Here is a 25289-nt window from a genome sequence, read left to right on the forward strand (position 1 = left end):
TGTTAAACACTAGTCTGGCATGTCAACACATGTAGAGTTTTCATCTTACCAGAATCAGAGTGATGCTGCACCCAAGGCCTGTGTCAGTGACGATGCGTGATCTGATGTGAACTCAGATTATTTTGTTCTCCGTAAGAACATTAATGATATTTTTTTATTTAAATAAACTACGTTACATTACACACTGAAATTAAACAAGATTTTGTCATGTCCATTCATTCAACTCGCTCTCACAGCATATCCAGCCCCTAGGTCAAGGCGGAGTTACACGCCGGGTTCACGTCATAGCTGCCGCCTCCCAGACTTGTCCATAAAAAGCATATCCCTCACCCACTCTACTACGCACACAAGGGCTGTTCACATAGTTATCGTGAAAGTACGTTTCTCCTCGACTTGAGTCAGGCAGCGCATATCTAGTAGTGAGGGTTAGTTTTTAAAAATCATCAGGAAATTAAATCGCTCAATAGTCTCAGTAAAATAAATAGATATACGAAATCAATTTACTAAATTACTAACTGTCAAAGGCTATTTAGATTCCACATCCCGCGCGCGCCGAAATCTAGTGGTTAGGGCGGGCTGCATAGACTTGAAGAAGGTTAAAAGACGATTTTCATCTTTAACTTCATTGTTGCTGTGTGTGGTGAGTATTTAGGTTTCATTATTATATGTCAGACTATTATTAGATAATACTGAGTTCCTTCTCTCTTGGCTGTCGGAACTACCACTCCTTTGTCAGTAAATAATGTTAGCCTGCTATGCTAATTTACGCAGCTTAGCAGTTTGTGAAATCAGACCAACGATTATGTCACTATACTGTAAGACAACGTAAAGTTATATATAGTTACTGATGGTGGTATTTTAAAATACTGTTATGCATCACTGACATTTGACTATCTTTGTCTTGTTTTTACAAAGAGCTTCCTGCCTCCCTTGAATTAACCTTAACGTTAACTGTTAGCTTATGTTGCACCATTAAAAACTGAATGAATGACGACACGTGTTAGACAGCCACCTATCATCGCGTCATCTGTACGAAAAGTACACGATTAAATTTGCCATAATCTCGCGTACATAGTCGTGTATTTTGCATCGTGTGCTCTCTAAAATTTACAGTTAAGTGTTGTCAGCGGTCACACTAACGTTAGTGAAATAACGTATGCGTCTTATTTTAGTTAGCTAACCGTAGCTTCCTGGTTAACGTTAGCTGACTTGGAACACGCTTTTCAAGATGGATCCTCATTCATAGAGAAGCACATAGTTGCTCTTATACGTTGTATTCTATCTCTGCGTTCAGTCACAACGATGTATGGCCGCGCGTTCTCCTGACTGTCGTATATCCTGTCACGAAGTGTATACAATTGGCTGGCAAAATTTCCAGTGGGGTTAAAATGGCCTCCGTGTCGTAAGGTAAAATTAATGTAAAGAAACAACGTCTAACATTATGGTAAGCGAACTTGGCCACCGAAGTTTACAGAATCGTGTTCCAATTCTTGGTTCTTTACGCTCATTGTTATTGACATGTCCTATGTTGCTGCCAGTCTGTAACGTTCTATGGGAGCATTTGGAAGTGTAAATATAAGATGGCTTACGTTCTTAATGAAAACCTAGCCTGCTGCTAGGAATGACTGGTTCAGCTGTGACATTTCACGCGACATAAAACCTTATTCTTTGTGAGGTGGCCTCCTTTGCGAAAGATGAATACGGGATGTGCAAAACGCTGGTTAAAAGCTGAAAAATTCCGAGTAGTGGAGTTAGCGTATGAATGATTTGTATTGAGACATTGCGTAATCGTTATATATATATATATATATATATATATAAAAAAAATATTATATATATATAGTTAAAGATAACTTGATCTGAATATGTAATGTACATGCCGATTCGCTCAAAAGACATCACCGTGAAGTCCATTTATAATGTGTTTTTTGTTATATTATGTTATATTATTAAACTGACGTTTATTGTGAATGAGTAAATACTTGAACGTTAGAGGAAAGGAAGGGTGATAAATTAGGAACTTCATGGTGTCTTGACACTCCTCGTGGGAAGTCGTTGCATAACCAGGAAACAACTTTTCTGTCTTCTCTGTCCCCTTTCCTTTTCAGGATGTTCCTTCATTCACCTACCGTGGCTATATCACAATGGGCGTTCTGACAGGCTGCTTAATTCACCGAAGCCAGACGAATTGTAGCAAAACTAGTCTTCTGAGAGGATAGCAATAGCTCCACCCACTCTCCACCTCGTTCCCTTTAACTTGTAGCTGTTCCTAGAAGAGCAAGTCAGTTCTTACTTGCTGTTTCTGAGCACTAGTATCGAAAGGGTGTGGGTTGGTCTGGGGGCTATAGCAAGAAATATCACTTATAACACTAGTACCTCAATTCTAAGTTATTCCAGTTTGCTGCTGTGGAAAAAGATTGCCTACCAAATTTAGTAGACATTCCCTGTAAGATTGTGAAATCATCATACTTGTATCTTGAAGGAGAAAATTAAAGAAAAATTGCACAATGGTTTCACCAACTATCACCTCAGTTGCCCTGGTGACCATGGCACTGGCCAGTCAATCAGGCGTGGAGGGCTACCTCTGGCTGCTTATAGTAGGCTTCATCATTGCCTTCGTCCTCGCCTTCTCCGTGGGTGCCAATGACGTGGCCAACTCATTCGGCACCGCTGTGGGGTCCGGGGTCGTGACCTTGAGGCAGGCCTGCATCTTGGCCACGGTGTTCGAGACGCTCGGCTCGGTGCTCCTGGGAGCGAAGGTCAGCGAGACGATCCGCAAGGGCATCATCGACGTGAACATGTACAACGGCTCTGAACACGTGCTAATGGCTGGGTCTGTCAGTTCCATGTTTGGTAAGTTAACAGTTTGTGTTGGATACTTAATTGAGCCTGAATGAAATGTAGCATCTTTCTTTTTGTTGTTACAGGAAGTTATTACACATCTATTATGGATATGTGATGCACCTGGCCATACTATAGTCTCTGAGAACGGCATTAGGGCTGTTGTATTTTATCATATTTTCTAGTACAGAACGTCAGTTCATGAGTACATGTGCAGAAGAGCGCGGATGTGTCTGAGTGAACCCAGACTTCCTATAGGCATTTCATACAGTGCTGAGCGTGTCTTTCTCTGTGCTCGTGCTTGTAGGTTCTGCAGTGTGGCAGCTGATGGCCTCGTTTCTCAAGCTGCCCATATCTGGAACCCACTGCATTGTGGGTGCGACCATCGGCTTCACATTGGTGGCCAGGGGTCATGTAGGGGTCAAATGGATCGAGCTCTTGCGTATTGGTGAGTCTGCTTGTTGTGTTTTTTTTTTTTTTTTTTTTTTTTTTTATATTATTATTTTTTTTTTTTCAGAGCATGCCTGTGATCTATACAAGTTTCAAAATAAAAGTCTAGCCCTCTTGGTGTTCTATAGGAAGACTGTATGTGGCAACTGCTTATTGAGTAGACTATTTGCATAGAGTTGATTGTGTGTGGCCTCCCGAAATCTTGAAATGGTTAAATAGAATATGAATTAAATGAGGCACTGCAATTACATGTACGTGTAGCTTGTCTTGTACATGCAGCGAGGCAGCTCACTGCTCTGGGTTAGTGTGTGCTTCACCTCACTGTGTGTTCACTGTGTGCTCTGTGGGTCACTAATTCAAGGATGGGATAAATGCAGAGACCAAATTCCTTACATACGCAAGTATACTTGGCCTATAAACCTGATTTACATTCATTTTCTTTTGTGTCCATGCAGTTGCTTCCTGGTTTCTCTCGCCACTTCTCTCTGGTATCATGTCGGGCGTTCTCTTCTACTTTGTCCGCATGTTCATCCTGCACAAGGTAAGCTGAGTTCTTTGACAAACTCGATAGCTCTGGGTTTATCAGCCAAAGTACAGAAGGGTCATTATATTGAGCTTAGTTTCTTGCCAGTCCTATGTAATGCACTTCCTCTTAGACTGTTAGAAATATTCTGACAGTAATTGCTCAAGTGTTCTTCCTTTAGCAGTTCTGAAAGGTGCAGTGTTCCCTGCAGAAGGGTAGCTGAACCTTTATTCTTTCGATATCTCTTTTTATTGTGTTTGTGTAACTTATCCACATGCTCTTTATATTGCTCCATGACTGCCCAATGTAATCTGGCATAACACACACACCCCTTTCTTTTTTTCTTTCCTTTTTTTTTTCTTTCCCGTGACTCATCTCCACCCTGCTGTAGTCAGCTGACCAGTCACTCTGGTGTTTAGTTTCATACTGATGATAATCTTCTCTCTCTTTGATTCGCTCCCCCACAGAAAGACCCGGTGCCCAATGGCCTGAAAGCTCTGCCTGTGTTCTACGCGGTCACCATGGGTATCAACCTGTTCTCCATCATGTTCACTGGAGCGCCGAGTGAGTATCACAGTCTTGTGTCTTTGTCCCACCCCCCTCGCCTCCCCATGTTCTTGCATGTCTGTCAGCCTCTCTGTGTGAGTTAAACAAGGCTACCACCTCCCTGGAGAACCCCAACCCACAACACCCTACCCCAGTGTGTCCACAACATTCAGGGCAGCCCCAGTAAAGGCAGTAAGTGCTTAGGAGGACTGGATAATGGACAGTGACTGGAGTTCTAGTGAGCTGATGGGTCATGATGTTCTCAATGTTGTTGTTGTTGATGATGGTGGACTTTGCACTGTGGTTTCTCTCTCTGTCTGTCTTTTCCATCTCCCTACTTGTTTTGATCCTCACTCGGTCCTTGTCCAGCACTGGAGAAAATTATTGAAAAGGGGAGGGGAAATGAAATGAGGTTGTCAGTTTTGTGAAACGAGTCCTCTACCCTAGTCATGGTAAATTTTGAAAACTGCAAGCACATTTTTTTTTCTGTGTGCTCAAATGGTACATTTATTTTTTTTTATTATTTTTTTCTTCTTTAAAAAAAAAAAATCAATCCACATTTTGAACCCCCATTAAATGAGCAATTTTTGCTCCTTTTTTGTTCTTCTACCTACAGGGATCAACAAATCACGGAGTCTCTTGGCCCTGGCCATTAAGTGAAGGCTACAGGCCAGAGTATGACCAGATACACACTTTTTGAGTGTGTGTGCGCACACACACATTACTTGCATTTTCACACACCTCCTGCCTTATTCATATACACACACATACACACTCACACACAGCACAGGCACAGAGGCCCTCTGGAACAAATGAGGATTTGGAGTACTTGTGCATCTGTACAGAACAAACCAGTCTATTAAACATGGCCTTGGGCATGAGTCATTGCTTTAAACTGGCAAATGGTGGTGGAAATGTATTTGTGGGTTACAGTTACAGTTCCGTCTATATAAGATGACTAGGAACTAGCCCGAGCCACAGGGTTTTGTATTTTTGGGAAGACTACTTCAGTGAAATACTGTTCAGCAATCAGACATATAGAGGATTTAGACCTCTGTGCTCAAATTTAATTATCCCCTCCTCTGAACAGACGTTGGCGTGCCCCAGACATTAGACAGGCTCTTTGTTGATTTCACCTTTTGTTCTGGAACGTGTCTGAATTCTTTTTTTTATTTTTTTAAATGTTTTTATAGAGCCTCAATTCAGTACAGTTTGTCACAGCAGTGTCGTAACAGATTTGGCGGTAATTAGGCCATCATGGGATAAAATCCTACTCATCCTTATCTTGTGCTCCAGTCAAGTTGATACTTGTTTTTAAAGTTTTTGTGACCCACCCAGTTGTCTTATCCAAGTATGATGTGCCTTTCCCTGACCTATCCTTATGACTCAAGTTGGGAGGCAGACCTTTCCTGTAAAATATTCCTCGTAACTGTAATTCAGTGTTTTGTTCCTGAGGGTTAAAGGCCGTTAACATTTTTAACAGTTAGACACAGACAATAAACAGAAATGTAAGTACCACTCACAACAGAGGATGACCAGAGTACACCCATAAAAAAAAAAACTATGCTACACTCTGTCTTCAACACACACACACACACACACACACACACACACGGTTGAGGGAGCTGACCTAGTGTAAGAAGCTAAGCCCAGCAGCAACACACACATTTGACTTCATGTATGCACACATTCAGACAAGTGATGCTCATCATCTCGTAGCACATACGCACACTGTCTGAGACCCACATTGCTGCTAGTGGCAGAAAGAGATTAAAGGGGAGGATTATCCTGATCTTTGGCCTCTTTAAACTGCTGCTTCCCCAAGTCAGGTGCTACCAGATTACTACTTCTTAATCCATTGAAGGAGTTCTTTTAGCTCCTCTTCCCAACCAGTTCATTCAGGTATAGAGCAACTCCCTCTTCTAGTTATGTAATCCCCCCTCGCCCCCCCCACACACACTCACACTGATTAATTAGGTTATATGTCTCGTGTTCAGCTGTTTGTTTTTCATAAACACCGGCGCTAGATCGTGTTTCTTACCATTGCGCCCCCTCCCTTTTTGAGGGCCTATAAAACTGGGGGTGTGTGTCTTGAACTAGTTAGAAGTTGAAGACTGCGGTGAGATGAGGTGGGGTTTGTGAAAAGAGGTGCCCCACGCACCCCCACTCCCTTCCCTTTCAGTTCAGTACTCCTTGTTCTAGTTTTATCTAACAGGCGTGTGAGGAAGAACTGAGGGATCCTGTGTCACATTCCTGCTTACAGTTAACCCAGTATGGCCCTGTGGCTCAGCAGGCTGGCCTGCGAGGTGCATAGGGGTGTGAACACGTCTCTGCACTGGATTGACATGTTCAAGTCAGCAGCTCTGTGGTGTTATACGTAACCCTGCCACAGACAGACACACACACACACACACACACACACAGAGAGAGGACTCGGGCAGCTCAGGGACACTCAGCGGATTGTAAATCATGTGGCCCTGTGTCACACGCTTCCACACAGGCCCAGTTATAGCACAGGCTCTAGCTACCTAACAAGTCATTCAGTGTTCGCTACTAGCATGCCTGGAAGCTTCTGCTACCACCTCCCAACCCACGCACACGCGCACCCCCAGTTCACTCTATGCAGGCCACAGAAAGCCGGAGTCACATTACCCTTTATCACCACAATCTGGTGTCAGCGCTTTGACACACCGGACAGGCTAAACTCCCCTGCAACCCCCACCCCATCCCAAACACTCCCCCAATGAGAACATGTACACTGAAGGTTTTTTTTTTTTTTTTTTTTAAGTATATAAAAATTACGATAGTGTTTAATCTTTTCAGTCAGTAGTGGGTAGTTTTCCAAGTGGCTGCTTCAGTCATGAGGAGCTTATGGTATTCATAAGCCACTCCCTCCAACACCCCCAAACTGCACACACACACACACACCCCCCTTCACCAGACATTGTCTCTGTGCTGGAATGCAAATTTTCTGGTCTGATTCCTCTTTGGAAAACAGACGACGGGGGGCATTGGTTGCCTGGATATCAAAAACAAACTGTTGGGCTGGTCTGGGGTGGGGGCAGATGATTGACCTTTGCTGTCTGAATGACTTTGTTGACTTTGTTTAGTATATGGGGAAACCCAAGTTGTGCAAAATTGACTTTATATGACCCGTTAAAATGGCAGAAAGGAAGAGGGTTATTTATATGTATTGTTTTAGTGGTGCATCGACAACTAGACTATAGCCAGCAATAATGCCACAAGTCTTGCCAAATTAACTCCTTGGCAATAAGTAACCAGTTGATGGGTGTGTGGTACTTGAAATGGCTAGAACATCATGGCCCTTGTTTGTCATCCGTTAAACACTAAAGTAAACTAACATATTTTATGATGCTCAATGGTTCTAGGCTTGTCAACCTTTCTCATTTATGTCTCAGGTGTGTGTGTGTTTTTTTTTCTTCTTTTTTTTTTTTTTTCAAAGCAGTTATTGCCTGTTGCCCCACTCGTGCAAACAGAACAGACAACCAGCCAGCACAGGAAGTCCACAATGGAAAATTTCCAGATGGAAATGACAGATTGGCTCCATGAAAGGGAGGAAAGAATGGAAGGAGAGGGGTGGGGGGAAAAAAAGAGAAAGGGGAGGAAACTCATAGAGTGCCGCGCCTCGCCTACCCCGTGTTGAGTCAGAGACAGTCATCGCTATGCCACAGGCACGCGGGATGATCCCTTCCTGGCGGAAAAAACACCACCCCCACACACAGACACCCTTGTTTTTGTACTATTGGCCAATGGGGAGGCCACGCTGAAGGGAGAGGAAGTGGGTATGGCGCCACGCCCATGCTTGTACCCAACGTGGCGTGCTTGCATGCACGAATGGCCTTGCCACTTTTGTGGGAGTTTATTTTCTTTTTGCTGAGGGAGTCTAGTCAGCCGGCGTCAATGCAGTGGTTTGTTGTCGTTTTTTTTTTTTGGCTTGAAGGGTGGTTTTAGAGTGTCCCCACATGCATAAATGGGCCAAAACATCCCGAGTCTTAGCCTAGCCATTCTGTCCACCTCTAAGACTTCATGCACAATTAGAGGAAAATATCAAAATGCGATTTGATTTGTGATATGATTTTTGTAAGTCGAGCCTCAGTTCGATATTCAAAATTTAACTTCAAGTTAAACCACTTCTGATTGGTCAGCATGCTTAGTGTATGAGAAGCACAGCATTTTTGTTAGGTGAGCTTCATGGTTTGTCACACAAAGAGCATGTCTCTTTTATGATTTTCATATTCATGTCAAGATTAGCCATTGGGACAGAGTTGTGAACTGCTTTAATTGCAGCCGTTGCTATTAGCTAATTGCATTTGTTCAACTTGCGATTTCAATTAAAAATCAATTAATTGTGCTGCCCTATCCGCCTCCCTTTCCACTCCACCCCTCTCGTTTTCAGCACCCCTCTGACTAAATGGACTCGAGGAAGGTTGATGTGGCTTATTTTAGCCATGGGGCTCTTTTAGGACACCAAAAATGAGACCCACCCCAAGCAACACCTGTCTCACACTGTCCTGAAGTCTCACTGATATGGTGATGGCGAACAACTCCGCTGTCCTCGCCTTCTCCCTTCCTCTCTCTCTGCATATCTGTTTCCATTTATTCTCTCTCTCTCTCTCTCTCTCTCTCTCTCTCTCTCTCTCTCTCTCTCTCTCTCTCTCTCTCTCTCTCTCTCTCTCTCTGATGCGTCTTACATACTCAACATTCCCGACCGGTAGCTCGACAATATGACGTAGATCGCACCAGGTTGTGCACCACTCTATTTTTTTCAGCTGAGTGCGCCAAAGCGGAAACCGGAGCAAGCAAGAGGTGCAGTTCGGATGGCTGTTTTGTTAGTCGTGAATTTTTGGATAAGTTAACAGTTACCAGCGAGAGTCGCAACATGTGGAATTAAGAGGAAAGAATAGAAAAGATTTATTTTCAACCAAAGGATATCTGCTAAGACCTGAACAAAATCTCTTTCCACTTCAGGAAATTACACAAACTCAGCCAGCTGCGTCTGTCTATCTCTGTCTCTCTATCTATCTATCTATCTATCTATCTATCTATCTATCTATCTGTCTCTATCTATCTATCTATCTATCTATCTTTATCTGCACACACCTTGGAAACTAGATGGTAAAGGCTGCCACACAGTTGTGTGCGGTGCAGTGCTGGAGACGCATCCTATCCACTTTACATGCGCTTACGTCATCCGTTGCCGAACTGAATTGTCGGTCCATCTCCCGTCCGTTCAACTTTTGCTGCACCGACTAACAACAACAGAAGGCACCAGCCAATCAAGTTACGGTTATACTTCAAGTAATTTGCATAGCTACCGTCGGGAACACCCACTGGCATGCATTGACGGAACGCAATTGTGTGTGGGAGCCATAATGATGGTAGTTGTATATAGCAGCAACCGAAGTCTGAAGTATCATCACAGAGGCTAGCTTTTATCTCCCTCTCTGAGTCTTAGCTCTGGCTCTCTCTTTAGCTATGTCCTCTTTTTTGCTCTCACTTTCTCATCTCTATCATTTCTCATTCACCACGTGCACCTCCCTTCTCATCCTCCCTTCTCCTCATCCTCCCTTCTCTCTGTCTTGTTGACTATTTGCTCTCCCCATCAAGCTCTCCTCCTAACTGATAATTTGTGTTGTGTAACAGCAGTATACACTTTTTCCTGCGTGCTGTCTTACCGCAGTCTGCTGCAAAGGCATGTGAGGAGGCCCGTGTGTGAATCAGCGCTGGAGGGGAGGGAGGGGGAAGATACCGGTCCCGGCACACTATGCCCTTCAGCAAATATCACTCACGCACTTTTACACAGACACACGCACATTCACACACATTCACAAACATAGGCAGACAGGGACACGCACGCATACTTCTATTACTGAGGGTTTTGTCTTTTGGGGTTTTTATTTTTCACTCTAGTCTTTATCCCTATGGAGTTGGAGTGTTTTATTTGGTTTATTATTTAGTCGTGACCAAAGTGTTGTGAATCATAAGACCTTTTACGGACACCCCCTTCTTTACACTGGTGTGTGTGTGTGAGATGAAAGGGGTCTGTGGTTGGGTGAGCGGGTGTATTTGTAATGGCTGCCATCTGGCCAGGCAGCCCCCTCATCCATTCTCCTCCACATGCTGGTCACATCCCCCTCTCCACTGCTGCCGCCACCACCACAGCCTTGGCACACACTCCGCCGCGCCTCCTCAGCCAGTGCGGTTCCTCCTACAGCATATCCCTTCCTTTCTATCCTTTTTTTTTTCTTTTTTTTTTTTTTTAAATTGTGTTGGTGGGATTTGTGGGGGTGATTTGGGTGTCCTGCTCTGCTCTGCTGCAATGCCTTTTAAGGTCCTTGGTGACCATGTGCAGTGGTGAATGTCCAGCACGGAAATGCAGGCGGGCAAGTTGGATCACTGCGACATTTCTCCCCCACGTTGTTTGCGCTGGACCCCCAACCCACCCCCACCCCCAATTTGTGGCAGTCTGCAGGGTGCTGTTGCGCAAGAGCCCAGACATGCGGTGCATACTGCACTCGGACGGGGCATTCGCCACCCTCGTGCGGCCATACCCTCCTCCCTCTTTCCCTCCCCTTCTGCTGCAGCCTGCCCACCCAGTCCAGGGCCACTGTGGCCGGGTGAAGGCCAGACCGTGGTGTCAGCCTTTCCCTTTACCCTCCCAGGCGGTTTTTCATAAGTAAGGAAAGGGTTGATGTAACGTTAGAGTGTTGCATTTTCCATAACACATGACGAGGCTCCTATGCCATCCTGCTTATACAGTACTTGGATTTCTGGATCAACAATTTTCATGAGGTTGAATGGCATGCCCTTTTTTTACCCTTTTTCTTTTTTCTTTTTTTTCCCATTTCCCCCACCCTTTTCCCCCACCCTTTTCCCTTCTGTGGTCTAGCCAGTGTGATGTCAGGTCCTGAGCAGACCGCGTCTGCTCCACTGTCAGACCAGCAGACCAGTTTGACTAATAATAGCCAAAGCTCCAGATGTCCCCTGTTTGCGCACTCTTGTTTGTTTTTTGTTTTTGCTGGCTTGTTTGTGTCTGTTTTGAGTGTGTGTGTGTCTGTCTGTCTGGATTGGGGTGAGGGAATGGTAGCGCTTGCTGCCGTCTTTTCTCAAAAGCACCTTCTCTCTTTCCTCTCCCTCTCTCTCCCCCTTCCCCACGTTCATCCCCCCTCCTGTCGTCCAATCGTTGGGTCCACAGTGCTGGGCTTCGATAAGATTCCATGGTGGGGCACGCTGCTCATCTCCATCGGGTTCGCCATCCTGACGGCCCTCTTCGTCTGGTTCGTTGTTTGTCCTCGCCTCAGAAAGAAAATTGACCGTAAGTACCCTCTGAATTCCACACATTGCTCTCCATACGCAGGTGTTTTTTTATACAGTGTGTGTGTGTATGTATGTATGTGTATATATATTAGGGCTGTCAATCGATGAAAAAAAATAATCGAATTAATTACATACTCTGTGATTTAATTAATCTAAATTAATCGCATATATGATTTTTGCTGTGAAAGTATTTTAAATATTTAAATTCAAATGAATCATTGAATAATCAGCATTAGTGACATTAAAGTTCAAAAACTCTTTTATTATTATTTTAATAATGGCCATAATAATCTATGATCTGACCTAATATGCTGAGGAAATAAATTAAAAAGTGCTTCGGGAAGTTTTTTTTATCACATACATTGCAGAGGACTTTATTTTAATCAACATTTTATTTTTATCAACACCATCAAGCCGTTTTTGAAAAGTAAATGTTCCAATCAATGATCTAGGCAGCACATTTTCTTCTCTCTCCTTCATGTTACAGTCTAATGGTTACTGAATACAACGGCTCGGGGTCAACGGTCATATGAATCGATTAATCTGCGTTATTTTTTTTAATCAGTTATTTTTTCTCAAATTAATTAATCAAAATTTAATCAGTTATTTTGACAGCCCTAATATATATATATATATATATATATATATATATATATATATATATATATATATATATATTTATTATTATTATTATTATTATTATTATTATTATTATTATTATTATATTTTTTTTTTAAGCTACACTTCACATTAAGATCTTTTAAACTCAAACATCCACAAAAACCACATTGTTTTCTTAATCCTTCCTTCCTTAATCCGCCCAGGTGCAGATCCATGTTTCAGTGACTTGTACATGTGTGCCCAGAAGCATTTGTGTCCAAAGTCATTTTCTAACACCTGTGTTCAGTCTTTAGAGGCTGACGTAACCTTCACAAAGATCAGATCTGAAACACACTTGAGTTGTGAACAACTTGCTTATCTTTCTTACTGCACAGAGACACTCAGCCTGTTTTGATTTGATTTCGTCCCCTCAGAATTATAAGGTTCTATCTACGTTCGGAGTAGTTGAGATATTGTGTTTCAAACGTTTTAGAATTCCATATAGTCATACTGTTAAGCGGAAGAAACGTCTTTTTAGATCCAATGTCCTAAAAATGCATACAATTACAAGAAACACCTCACCTCATCTTTTTAAGGTATCACAGAATAAGAATGTCAATAACTCAAATTTTGGCAAAAATGTCAGATAGAACCTTATCATTGTAAGGGGGTGAAATGTGCAGTTGTGTCTAGAATCACCCTTGTTCTCGAAAGCTGTAGTTGTTCTTTTCATCTGTAGTTGTGATCTAGGTCCAGCTGAGTAGCTGGATCTACGGGAGCTATTTTTAGACGGGCAGAGCTCCTCAGAAGCTGATTTGCATGTCCGCTGAACTGCACCTGCCCTGCCACTGGTGTCGTCGTCAGGGCTCAACGTTAACTTTTAAAAAGTGGTTGCTAGCTTGGCAACCAGGCATGAGGTTTTGGTTGCAAAAGCCAATCTAATCTGGTTGCCAGTTGTAACAATTTGGTATCCAAGGGCAACCAGGCAACCTTAAATGTCAAGCCCTGGCTGCGGTGCATGTGGCTTGAAAGTGTAAAAGATTTATTTATTTAATTTTTTTTCCCCTCCCTAATTACTAAGCTCTGATGATGAGGACTGCAGAGCAAACCCTGTTTGGAAAAAAAAGGTTGAGTTGTAAACTGCATTAGCAGACCAATGTGAGTCAGCAGATGTAACTGTCTTGTGCTGTGCCGCCTGCCTTTCATCTGCCCGTCCTTTGGTCACATGGCCAGTTAGTCAGGAGAGTGCAGCCGTGAGGTTGATTTAAGACAACTCCGCTAAGTGGCTAGAAACCGCAGAGTGGCTCAACGTCGCTCAAAGTAGCAGCCGTTGCCAGAACTTTTTATTAAAAAAAGATGCCCAAGCTCCTCTTGCTCGTGCTCCAACTGTCACATGGTGCACCTAAATCCTGGATTTAAAACTTAAGGTTCCCACTGATCAAACGCACGAGGCAGGCGAGTTGAGGTGTGGGCTGGGCCGAGTTGAGTTGGGCGTTCAGGTCAGTCAGCTGTGTGAACAGTGCCTTGCCAGGCTGACGGCGTCAGGCCAAGGGTCCACCTGTCCACCCTGGCTGGCAGTCCCTCTGGACGGTCATGGGAATCCAAATCTGCCTCTGGCTCTGAACAGGAACAGGAAATAATCTGGCTTCTGCTGTCATCATACCTAATTGTTCTGATGAAGTGTTGAGATCTAAAGGGGTAATCCTCAGGCTGGTCTCTGGAATCATGCATGATGTAGTCTAGATTTGTAGTCAATGCACATTAGAAAACGTATATATTGTACAGAGCAGAGTCATGATTGTTTTTTTGTATAATATAGTGTGTGTTTTTTACCTTGACGTCCTGGTTTAAGGTGCATAGAACTGTTATAGGGCATCCCTGTATTATTTCAGAAGCATGAATTTGTACGTTGGTTATTGTCTACGATTATACAAAGTCACCCCACGTGAGGAGAGGCTGCATTGGAACTGCTGGGTCATATGACGCTTGGCGTAGTGTCTGGGCCTTTTACGTTCATTTGCCTCAAATTGGGTCACGGTGATCCAGTAATTGGCCTCAGCCGCCAGGACTGGAATAGCCTGAGTGCGCTTAAGGTGTTGACGGGGTAGATGGAGAGCTTGCAGTGATCCGAGACAAGGGTTGAGGCCACAGTCCTAAGAGAACCTAGACAAACCTTAGACAAGATGCCTCAAGTGGTTCCTTTAGCCTTTGACCCTTGACTTTTATCTAACCCGTCTGCCCATGCTTGCCCCAGATGTGGGTGTTTGTGTGTGTGTGTGTGTGTGTGTGTGTGTGTGTGGCCGTTTAGAGAGACAGTGTGTGACTTTAAGACGCCATTGCTTTGGTTTTAGTTTCAGGGCACTCGGTGGCTTGTGCGTTTTGTATGTGGAATAGGAGAAGTTGACTGCCTTCATCTCTATTTGAACTATATCCGTAGGGATTCCTGCTCCGCAGTGGAAATCTATGCTGCTGGATGTTGGTTTTCAGTGAAGGGCTTTTTGAACTTGCCAGTCTTCCATGCCTTATTAATGTGTTGTTGTGTTCCTCTCTCTGGACCACAGACATGCATCGTTTTACTGGCTTACTGATTGTAAGGGTCTTGTGTTTTTCTTCCTAACATTTACACATTTTTTTTGTGGTTATAATAATAAGCATAGAGCCATTCTAAGAGTTATTCTTTTCTTTACTATTTTTTTTTTTTTTACAGTCACAAGGCCTGTCTGAAGCCTGGCCAGAGAGCCTCTTACCGGCCTCTCGCTCTGTTACAAATCTGCTTACTCATGGCACTCATGCCACATGAGCAGCTGTTACCCTTTCAACTGGAATCAGTCGTTCTCCTTTTGGGCTCCATACGTCTTTTTGTTTGACAAACATGAGCCGTCTAATTAGAGCTTATCGCTGTGGAATTTGACCAGGGAGACTTCCATGGTTTTGATTAGGCAAAAGCCCCTTTTGTTTGGACACGTCTGTCTGTGTCAGTATCAGATTATGTACTTACCTCATTTTCTTTCTCCCTATTTCTTTCTTCTTTCATTCTTTCCTTTCCTTGCTCTCTTGTGTTGCATCTCCCCATCACCTCTCTCTCTCTCTCTTTCTCTTTCTCTTTCTCTCTCTCTCTCTCTCTCTCTCTCTCTATCTCTCTCTCTCAGGGGAGAACAAGTCCTCCAGCCCATCTGAGAGTCCACTAATGGAGAAGCGTGAGTTGGCCACGTGCCCCATCCTGAAGGCTGTGCCAGAGGAGCCCGCCACCCCTGTTCAGGCCCCGCCCCCGGCTGAGGAGCGTCGTGTCACCTTCAACATCGGAGACTCGGACGACCCCGACTACAAAGATAAGGATGTGGAGACCAACACCAACAACGGTGAGTTCTGTCAGGAGTTGCTCCCCTGAAGAGTGTATGCTACAAACGTCTGCAACTTGCTTTAGATCATAGCTGGCCATTTCTGAAAACCAGAGATTCAAATTTGAAGATTTAAGGCAGACTTTGCGTTATGAATCGCCACAAAGTACACACTTAAAGGTTCAAATCAAACTTAGCCTTGTTGTAAGGTGTTGTGCCATTATGTTCCTAAAATGTAAAGGGAGAGTAAAAACCTTATTCTAAAACAGATAGTTCCGGTCCTTGATTATGATTGGCTGAATTGCGTTCGATGCTGTTGTAAAATCCAGCACAAACATACACCATGACCGCATTTTGCTCTATATTACTGCGCTACCACAACCCGATACAAAAGTTAGAGTAGCTGCGTCTCGAAGTTGCTTGGCAACCATTCTGATAGGAAATGTATTTCTTGGAAGAATGATTTATCTATGAATAAATCGTTACATTTCTCGATGCTATGCCTTTACTTTATGAAGTCTTGCCACATATATATGTAGTAACTGTTTCAGAAAAGCAACAAGCCACTTGAGGCTGTAGGTTACACTGATTTTAGAATAGCTGTTTTATTGTTTAAGATTATGGTGAAAGATGAAGATTTCAGAAATGAAACGCAGCATTCAAAAACTAAATTTCCTCCTCTCTTGTGTTCTCCCCCCTCAGTCCAAAAGACGGTTCACGTCCAGTTCAACAATAGCTCTGGTCCGACTCACATCCCCAGCAATGGCTATAGCCAGTATCACACAGTGCACAAGGACTCTGGCCTCTACAAGGACCTGCTGCACAAGCTGCACCTGGCTAAGGTGGGCGACTGCATGGGCGAGGCTGGCGAGAGGCCCATCCGCCGCAACAACAGCTACACTTCCTACACCATGACCATCATCGGCATGCACAGCGAGTTCAAGCCCCGCGAGTCCGAGTTCAGGTCCGTGGGCGCCGGCGACGAGATCGGCGACAAGCCCGGCGCAGGCCAGGAGCGCAAGCGCGTGCGCATGGACAGCTACACGAGCTACTGCAACGCGGTAGCGGAGCACGGCGCGCCGCCCGAGGAGCTGAGCGAGGGTGATGTGGCGCTCACACTGCCCGAGGAGGAGGAGGACGCCGGCAGCAGCCACAGCTCGCTGGAGGAGCCAGAGGCCGACCGACCCGAAGTTTCCACGCTCTTCCAGTTCCTGCAGATCCTCACCGCCTGCTTCGGCTCCTTCGCACATGGAGGCAATGACGTCAGGTGTGTGTGTGTGTGTGTGTGTGAGAGAGAGAGGGAAAAGATTATAATCCCTGCACTCCACTTAGTTGGTTATGTGTAGCTATTGTTGTTTATTCAATGGAAGTCTGTTTGATCCTCTTGAGTAACTCTGCTTCTGTTCTGCCTGCAGTAATGCAATCGGTCCCCTGGTGGCGCTGTGGCTGGTGTATGAGAGTGGCTCGGTGGTGTCCAACAACCCCACCCCCATTTGGCTGCTGCTGTACGGAGGAGTGGGCATCTGCTTAGGACTCTGGGTGTGGGGACGACGGGTCATCCAGACCATGGGCAAAGACCTCACCCCAATCACCCCCTCCAGGTACGCACGCACGCACACACACACACACACACACACACACACGTTAGTTACAAGGGTTGGAAATGAACTTTTTAAGACATCTACTAGTCACTGAGAGACAAATGGGTCAAACCCACCAGTAAATCATAGTAAATAATTGTTTTGTGTCTGTAGTCTACCAGTCACTTTCATATTTCACCAGCTTGTGGCTGGTGCTAACACACTCGTGTGCCCACACTCACACGCAGAGTCAACGTCACACCACATTTTCTCAGAACCTAGACCATGAGCAGCAGACTTTGCATGTGTGTTGAGAAGGTGCGATGTTTGATGCACTCGCAGGCCATTGGTGGAGAAACTTGGCCAGTCATCGCATCCAGGTGCTCGGGACACATCCCTCTTTGTGTCTGTCTCTGACTCGCAAATATGTGTGAAGTGCACCAGTCACCTCTTCACATCGTGGCCACAGACCTCACGCCTTCATAAGATTATCTTCTGTCTAAAGGTCCTTTTTAGGGGCCGTTTACACGAAACCGCCGGGTGGATTTTCTCTTACCGCTTTCACACCTTTAACGACACCGGCAAGAAAAAACCTTGCGTGTACACACAGAGGTGTAACCGGCTAAATGTGCTGTAGTGCATATGCCAGACCAGTCGATGGCGCCACTGTGCAGAAGCTTCACGATAATTTCGCGTAGAAGAAAACATTGTTGAAACAGTTTGTTAAGCCAGAGAATGTCTAATAAGGGCAAAGTCGCATGAAATAAGGAGACTACAGACAATTCGGTTTTCAATTCAACTGTTAAACTAATAAAGTTCATTTTCAAGGTATGTGACTGCTATGTGAAATTTCAAATGCTTAGCCTACGCATTGCATTAGGTCTGAGTACCACTGGAAAAAACACTAACATGCAGTAAGCTAATGTTGAACTAAGTTAAGCTAACGTGTGCTTCTAACTTAGCCACTAAAGGCTGATAGGCTACATTGTGCACATAACTCATGACAGGGGAAAGAAAAACATTTTAATATGATAAATAAATGGTTTGGTTTGTTTTGACAAGCAGCATGTCAGGGTGAGTGCCATGGCTGAGTTGAGAGGTGGGGCTATGTCGTCATAAAGTTGCCGGCTTCGCAGCTACAGGTGTCTACACGGCGAAAGTTAGCTGGCGGTTTCAAAAGTTCCCACTTCGGAAGCCGGTTTCAAAAGCTATCGGTTTCAGTCTCCTAAACTGCCGGCGTCGTGTACACGCAAGGCGTAACCGTTAACAAAACCTCACCGGTTTCACAAAGACCGGCGTTGTGTAAACGGCACTTTAATCTCACTCAAGACACGCGCACACAAAGACTGGTTGGCTTAACCCTACTCTAATGCTTACTTTTCTGTTCTTTTCGCAGTGGTTTCAGTATTGAGCTTGCTTCAGCCGTCACTGTGGTCGTTGCCTCCAACATCGGTCTGCCCGTTTCCACTACTCACTGCAAGGTAATATATGATGTATAATATATGAGAGATGATTATGCATACAGTGTTTACCCCACAAACAAATTAAAGCATAGTGGGTATATGAGCATGAAGGCAAATCGACATGTCTGAAGAGTAGCAGCAAAAATTAAAGCGTAGCGGTACAGGTAAAGGGGAAACGCTGACATAATATACATGTATGCGGTACGCTTAAGTGTGTATGCACACCAGAGCAAGTTAAGTGAAACGTTTTGACATACAAATGATTAATTTTAATTGAAACTTGACTCCGTATCTTTAGCTTGTACGATTTTTAAATGGTAATCTGTTTGTGTATCAGGTGGGATCTGTGGTGGCAGTCGGCTGGCTTCGCTCACGCAAAGCGGTAGACTGGCGTCTGTTCCGCAACATCTTCATGGCGTGGTTTGTGACGGTGCCCATCTCCGGTCTCATCAGTGCTGCCATTATGGCCCTCTTCACCTACGTCATCCTTCCTTCCTCCTAATACCCCATCAGAGGAGGAGAGAAGAGGGGGACCAAGCCACCCACAGTGAGAGAGTGGAGTGAGGTGCAGAGAAAAAGGAGGAGTGAGGAGTGGCATGGAGTGGAGTGAGGCAAGCTTAGTGCTGCTTCCATTATCCCCCCCATTATATATTTTGGAGAGAGTAATTGAGGAGGGAGGAAAAAAACAATCAAAACAAACGGGGTAAAAATAAATAAATAAAGAAAGAAAACCCTTTTGACGGAGCCCCTGGGGTTCCTGGCTGCAGCATTCCCGGTTGGCACACGGTCGGCAGTTCTGAGCACGCTCAGTTCACCCGCCAGGGCCGACGCGCCATGGGAACCGCTCTTTTTCAGCTTTCTGTTTCTTTTCTTTTGCCATCTTTCTGTAGACTTGGCTCTATCGTTGCCATCTTAATGCCCATTCATTGTACATAGCTAATCTTTACAAAACAAAAAAGGAAGACAATTGATTCATTTTTATATTGTAATTATGTACATATTTTTTTCCTCATTTTCCTTTTTTTTTTACTGTTCTACAAGTTTGACAACCACATGAACAATTTCAATGCAGTATTAGCCTTCACTGATGGAGACACACATTGGCCCAGAGGCATAGGTGAGCAGTATTTGGGTTTCTCAAAAAAAAAAAAAAACGAGGTAGTTTACAGCAACTGGGCTTTTTAAGTACAGTGGAGCGCAACACAGTGCTGTTTGTTTGTGCGTGTGTGTGTGTGTGGTGGTTGGTGGTGGTAGGAGGTTCTACGAGCCAAGTCTAGCAGAAGAGTCTCATTGGGTCTGTGTAGAAAGATTCCTCTTAAGAGGAAACCAGCACTGCACATCTAGAAGAAGTTTGGGTTGCAACGACCGTACTGTCGAGGGTCGCACAGGTTCTGGAGAGACCAGACCATTTTGTTTCTCTCTGACTGAGCTGATCTTGTTCATCTGATAACACTACAATGCAACAGCTCTAGACCTAGACCTTTCTACCAGTATCCCACTGGGAATGGTATCCATCTTGTGTTATTCAGTAATACTTTACATGCAAGTTTAAATAAAAATTAAAAAAAGACAATGCAAAGAAAAACGCTTTTAATTACTGTAATCGATGCATCTAAAGCAGCAAGATACTTGTAAAAGAGCTTGTTACTCTGAAGTATATCTTAAAATCATTTAACCAAATTTAACCCACCATTACTAAAAGCCTAAGGTAGAAACTTGCTAGTCATGCTATAGTCTAGTAAGGCTTAACCGCACAGTTTGGCTTTGTGCGTGTGTGTGTGAGAGCACTTAAACTTGGGTGGGCAGGATTAGGTCTTTTTTGTGTGTGTGTGTGTGTTTTTTTTTTTTTTTTTTTTTTTTTTCTGTTGCCATAACGCAGTTTTCAACAAGAACAGAATGTTACTAGGATACTGGACCTCTCGTATTACCATTCTAATGCTGTGATGGTTGTATAGATTCTTTCTCGATCCCTCATCTCTGCATTAGTGGAGGGGATAGGAGATTATTCTGTTTTCTCTTACTTGCCTCCAGTTTGGCTTGCCTAAGATGTTATGATACACCAACAGAAACCTCAGTAGATCTGGAGAATAACACCGTATTGAGAACTTACTGCAGTGGCACAGAAAGACTGCTGGCTACCCCCCCACCCGTCTAAATTTGTATATCAGTTTACCAAAACATATTTGAAAATCTTGAAACATACTCATGAAAGTAGAAAGAGATCAATGCTGGAACACAATATACATATTGTATAAATACTTTTTAATTCTTAAACCATTCTGTCTTTTTGTTTGTTTTAATTTCCTGTAAAACTTGACTGTGTCTGACACGTAGTGAAGACAGTGTAATGTACATCAGCTCTGCTCGGCCTTCTAGTAGCCCTGCTGCATTGCAGCTTCTGCGCTTGGAAAAGAGAAGGAAAAAAAACAACTGACAAAGCTCTTTGCTATTCTCAGTGGAACACATTCAAAACACAAGCATACACACGCAGACACACACAGAGGTGTTGTCTGCACTCACACATACTGTACACACACACACACAGACAGACAGACAGACATGCATACACGCGCGCATGCATGAACACATGCTTGTTTACTCTGTTGCCAAACCCTCTCCTGCGTGCTGGCAATTGAACAAGCAGTGTCTGCTCGATTCGGGTGTGTGTGTGTGTGTGTGTCATCTGCAGTGGACCACGCTAGTGTGTGAAAGACGGAGGGGGTTGCTGCGTCACAGGCACCTCTCACAACTGCTGACAGTGCGCAGACTGCATTACATAATACAACTAGACCCTAGAGTTCATGTAGATGCCTTACATTTTTTTTAGGTACCAAAGAAAATATTTTGGGGATGTGTGTGTGTGTGAGAGTGAGTGAGTGAGTGTTGTACCCAGGATACACCGTTTGTGTTTCTTTTTCTTTTTTTTTTAAGTCATTTGTGACTGGACTTTGAAAGACAAAAAATTATAAAATGTGAATAAAAATGGTAAAACTAGGAATTGTCTTGTCTTTTGTTCAGTGTCCCTTTTCTTAGGTTCACTCGTGAACGAGACTTCTGTCACATTCATAAAGTGCTGTAACAATGAACTCTGAAAAATGTAGCTGAGTACTTTTGTTTCTAGTCCATACGGTGTAATTTTAGGGCCACCTTTGCCGTCCCAGTAATCTGACTCCGCCAGATGGATTTGCTCCGCATATCCATCTGGGAACTTTTCATTGAAGAACTTTTGGGAAGGGGCGGACATACTGGTTAGCCGATTGGTTGGTTATCGACGGGCCAAATCAACCAATTAGATGAACAAAGTATTCTTCTAATGCCGTTTAACATACAATTAAGTTAGGTAACGTGACAAACGTTAAGATGTTTTAACTTACCATTTATGAACCTAATCAACGACAATTCCCATCAAGTTTTCACGGTAGGCCCTACACTTCTGAAGATAGTATATTCCTCCATTATGAACTGGAATCAGCCTTGGAGGATGTCTCTGTCGTTCATTCCTCCCAGCTGCATGGCTGAGACTCATAGCTTCACAGTTTACCCAGGAATACTTTCTAATTTGAATAAAACTTGCGCGATAGCTATGCTCATCTCTGTGGATGCCGTCATGTTGTTCGTTGCGTCACACCTCAACCCGCCTCAAAGCCAACGCTGATTGGACGTTCGTTTGGTGAACTGCTCCAAATTTTCTTTAACGGAAAGTATCCAGACTGATCTGCGAGTGAAACCCTGAAGCTCGCGAGATCTGATTCAGAAAGTATTACATTCCCCCCCCACACACACATACAAGTGGATCTTATGTGCTTCTGTAAGCTCATGTCTGAAGGTCTTCAGAATTTGCTTTCAAAATGTAGATGTACAATATGGACAGAGTTGAATACTGAGAAAATGTGTCAAGATAAGAGGTAAAACATCTAGCTGATTAAGTGCAGTTGGAAGTTCGCCTAGCCTACTACTGCTTTCACACCTGCCCTAGAAGATCTTTCATGTTCTTGCAGTGGTTTTTCAGTGCAAATAAGCTGAAAACGGTTTATGATGACTATGGCAGGCACTAAGAAAATACTGTCAGTACAGAATAATGTTGGGTGTGTAGAAGTACAGTCATTCATACTTTCAGACAAGCTATGAAAGTGCTTGTGCTACTTAGTGGGGTCTCGCACAATACTGAAATCTTTTAGGCCACCTACAACACGGAAGTAGATTTTTTTTTTTAATTAAAGGAGAAATCTGCAGTGTAGAAGTTGGTATGAAATGGGTGCACATTTTCCACTGAGAAGTATGCAATTAAAGGTTTTCTCATATCGTGATGGTTATTCTGACGTTGACGATTGCCGTAGGCCAGGGCTTAGCCTAACTTACAATATCAGATTGTTTTGAGTCTTGACCCTTTCTTTAAACAGTGATTCATTTTTCACTGTTTTAATTATTTAATTTCACTCATTTGATTTTTCATGTATGTGAAGAAACTTAAGTAAGAATTTCATTGTAATTGGTAGCCTACTATCTTTTACCTATGACAATAAACTTTGAACTTTAATTTAGATAGCATCTGCCCCAAAGTTATGATAAATAGCTAAGGCCAATAGGGCATGTGATGCATCTTGCTAATAATTATGATCAAAGGGTAGCTATTTGGCAGCAGCCAATTCTGTGACCTCATTGTCTATACATTTAGTCTTTACATCTATGCCTACGTTTTGTTGTTGTTTTGCAGGTTTCTAATTTTGCAGTAGCCTATAAGCTATTTTCCTTATTTTGAACCAACTGACAATAATTCTCTCTCCAGATCACAGAAAAGCCATGTTTTTGAATGTGCAGTCACGTAACAGAAATACGAAAAATGTTGAAGAAGCGTCTCTAAAACTACTTCGGCAGTATGTATCTTGTCAGCTCAAAAGACAATCAGGGAAAAAGAGGGACACCATTTACCTCAGAGCAAATCACGTCGAAGGCCTAACTTCACTTGCGTTTGGTATCGAAGTTCAAATGTAGCCTACAGCAGGATAGGGATTGTAATAAGTGACTAGGCCTATTCTAATCCAACCATCAAGACTGTTAAAAAACATGTTCAAACAATGTTTCCACGAGCAATAAAACCCCCTCTGGGTCATAAGGGTTTTAAAAGTAGGCTATGAGCAGGGTTGGGTAGTAACAGATTACATGTAATCTGGATTACGTAATCAGATTACAAAAATCAAGTAACTATAATCAGCCCAGATTACAATAAAAAAATTGTGTAATCAGATTACAGTTACATTGTTGGGGATTACCTGATTACATTTTATCATGCAAGCAATGCAACTTTTTAATGATAGCCTAGGTATCTTTTAATTCGACAAGCTTCGGGCTTGCCGGTTCGATCCCCGATCAGTAGAAAAAATGTGGGTGGGGGAAGTGGTTGAGCACTGCTCTCCCATGCCCACATCCACGGCTGAAGTGCCCTTGAGTAAGGCACCTAACCCCTCATTGATCCCCGAGCGCCGTTGTAGCAGACAGCTCACTGCTCCGGGTTGGTGTGTGCTTCACCTCACTGTGTGCTCATTGTGTGCTTCACCTCACTGTGTGTTCACTGTGCTTTACTAATTCGCGGATTGGGAGACCAAATTTCCCTCACGGGATCAAAAGAGTATCTATACTTACTTACTAACTTATTTACTATTGGGGCAGGTCTCTCAGCACACCTGCCTGATCTTTTCCTCCTAATCTTAATGTAGCCTCTTGTTTTAGTGTTACCGTTTACTTTGAGAAAGTCACCAGGTCCCCCTGGTTGAAAAACATCCCCAAGGAATAATTTTCTCACCCCCACAATTGAAATGGACATGGTGTCATTCAATCTCAGGCCATGTCCCTGGGTCAAAAAAATCCAGCGAAAGCTAAATTCATTGTCCAGGTGTGCCCTTATAAAGGTTAAGCTGAGTTGTGCATGTTTGGAGAATAGTGATCCATGATCACATCCATGACTAAGTGATCAATTTTGGGATGGGGAAAATTTCAACCACCAAAATACCACCCCAAAAGTGGAGAATAGCTATAGAAATGTATTAGTTTTGGGTGTTTTTCAGACAATGGGACCTGGTGACCTCAAAGTAAATGGTAACACTAAAACAAGGGGCTACATTAAGATTTTTGGAGGAAAAGATCGATCAGTTAATTCACACAGGAATGCTTTACTCAGAGCAAAGAGATTTCTTAGATGTAATGAAATAATAAACAGAAAAATAGAATGAGAATTCTTTCATCAATTCAGTGGTGGTGTCTTTTACTTAAGGGACATATTTATTGAAGTAATCTAAAAGTAATCCTAAAGTAATCAGATTACGTTACATGTTTTTGGTAATCCTGATTACGTTACTGATTACAAAAATTGCTATGTAATTTGTAGTCAGTAATGGATTACATTTCAAAGTAATCTGACCCAACCCTGGCTATGAGGCCTGGGATAAGGGTGGGTGGGGTTGAGAATTTTCTATAAACTTCATATAAACACACACTGTTGCTGTTAACATGAAAGTAGGCCTTTTTCTTTTAACTGAGATTAAAATCCTTTGACTATGTGCAGTGTACATGTGTGTGCAGTGTACAGGCCATATGCATTGTGCTGTTTCTTCAA

General features: G+C 43.4%; 1 protein-coding gene across 1 annotated transcript; it reads left to right on the plus strand.

The window, feature by feature from the left end:
• Positions 1–355: 355 nt before the first annotated feature.
• slc20a1b (solute carrier family 20 member 1b) lies at positions 356–21673 on the plus strand. Its single transcript, XM_076284215.1, has 11 exons — positions 356–640; positions 2109–2853; positions 3149–3289; positions 3747–3832; positions 4282–4378; positions 11577–11696; positions 15448–15657; positions 16339–16903; positions 17052–17237; positions 18613–18697; positions 19017–21673. The coding sequence occupies exons 2-11, from the start codon at positions 2508–2510 to the stop codon at positions 19179–19181; spliced, it is 2001 nt and encodes a 666-aa protein (XP_076140330.1). The 5' UTR covers positions 356–640; positions 2109–2507; the 3' UTR covers positions 19182–21673.
• Positions 21674–25289: the final 3616 nt, after the last annotated feature.

The sequence above is a fragment of the Alosa pseudoharengus genome, unplaced genomic scaffold, assembly GCF_046254945.1.
Source record: "Alosa pseudoharengus isolate Yale_2024_CS ecotype anadromous, Long Island Sound unplaced genomic scaffold, YU_APseudo_1.1 YU_APseudo_1.1_scf_14, whole genome shotgun sequence".
NCBI lineage: Eukaryota > Metazoa > Chordata > Actinopteri > Clupeiformes > Clupeidae > Alosa > Alosa pseudoharengus.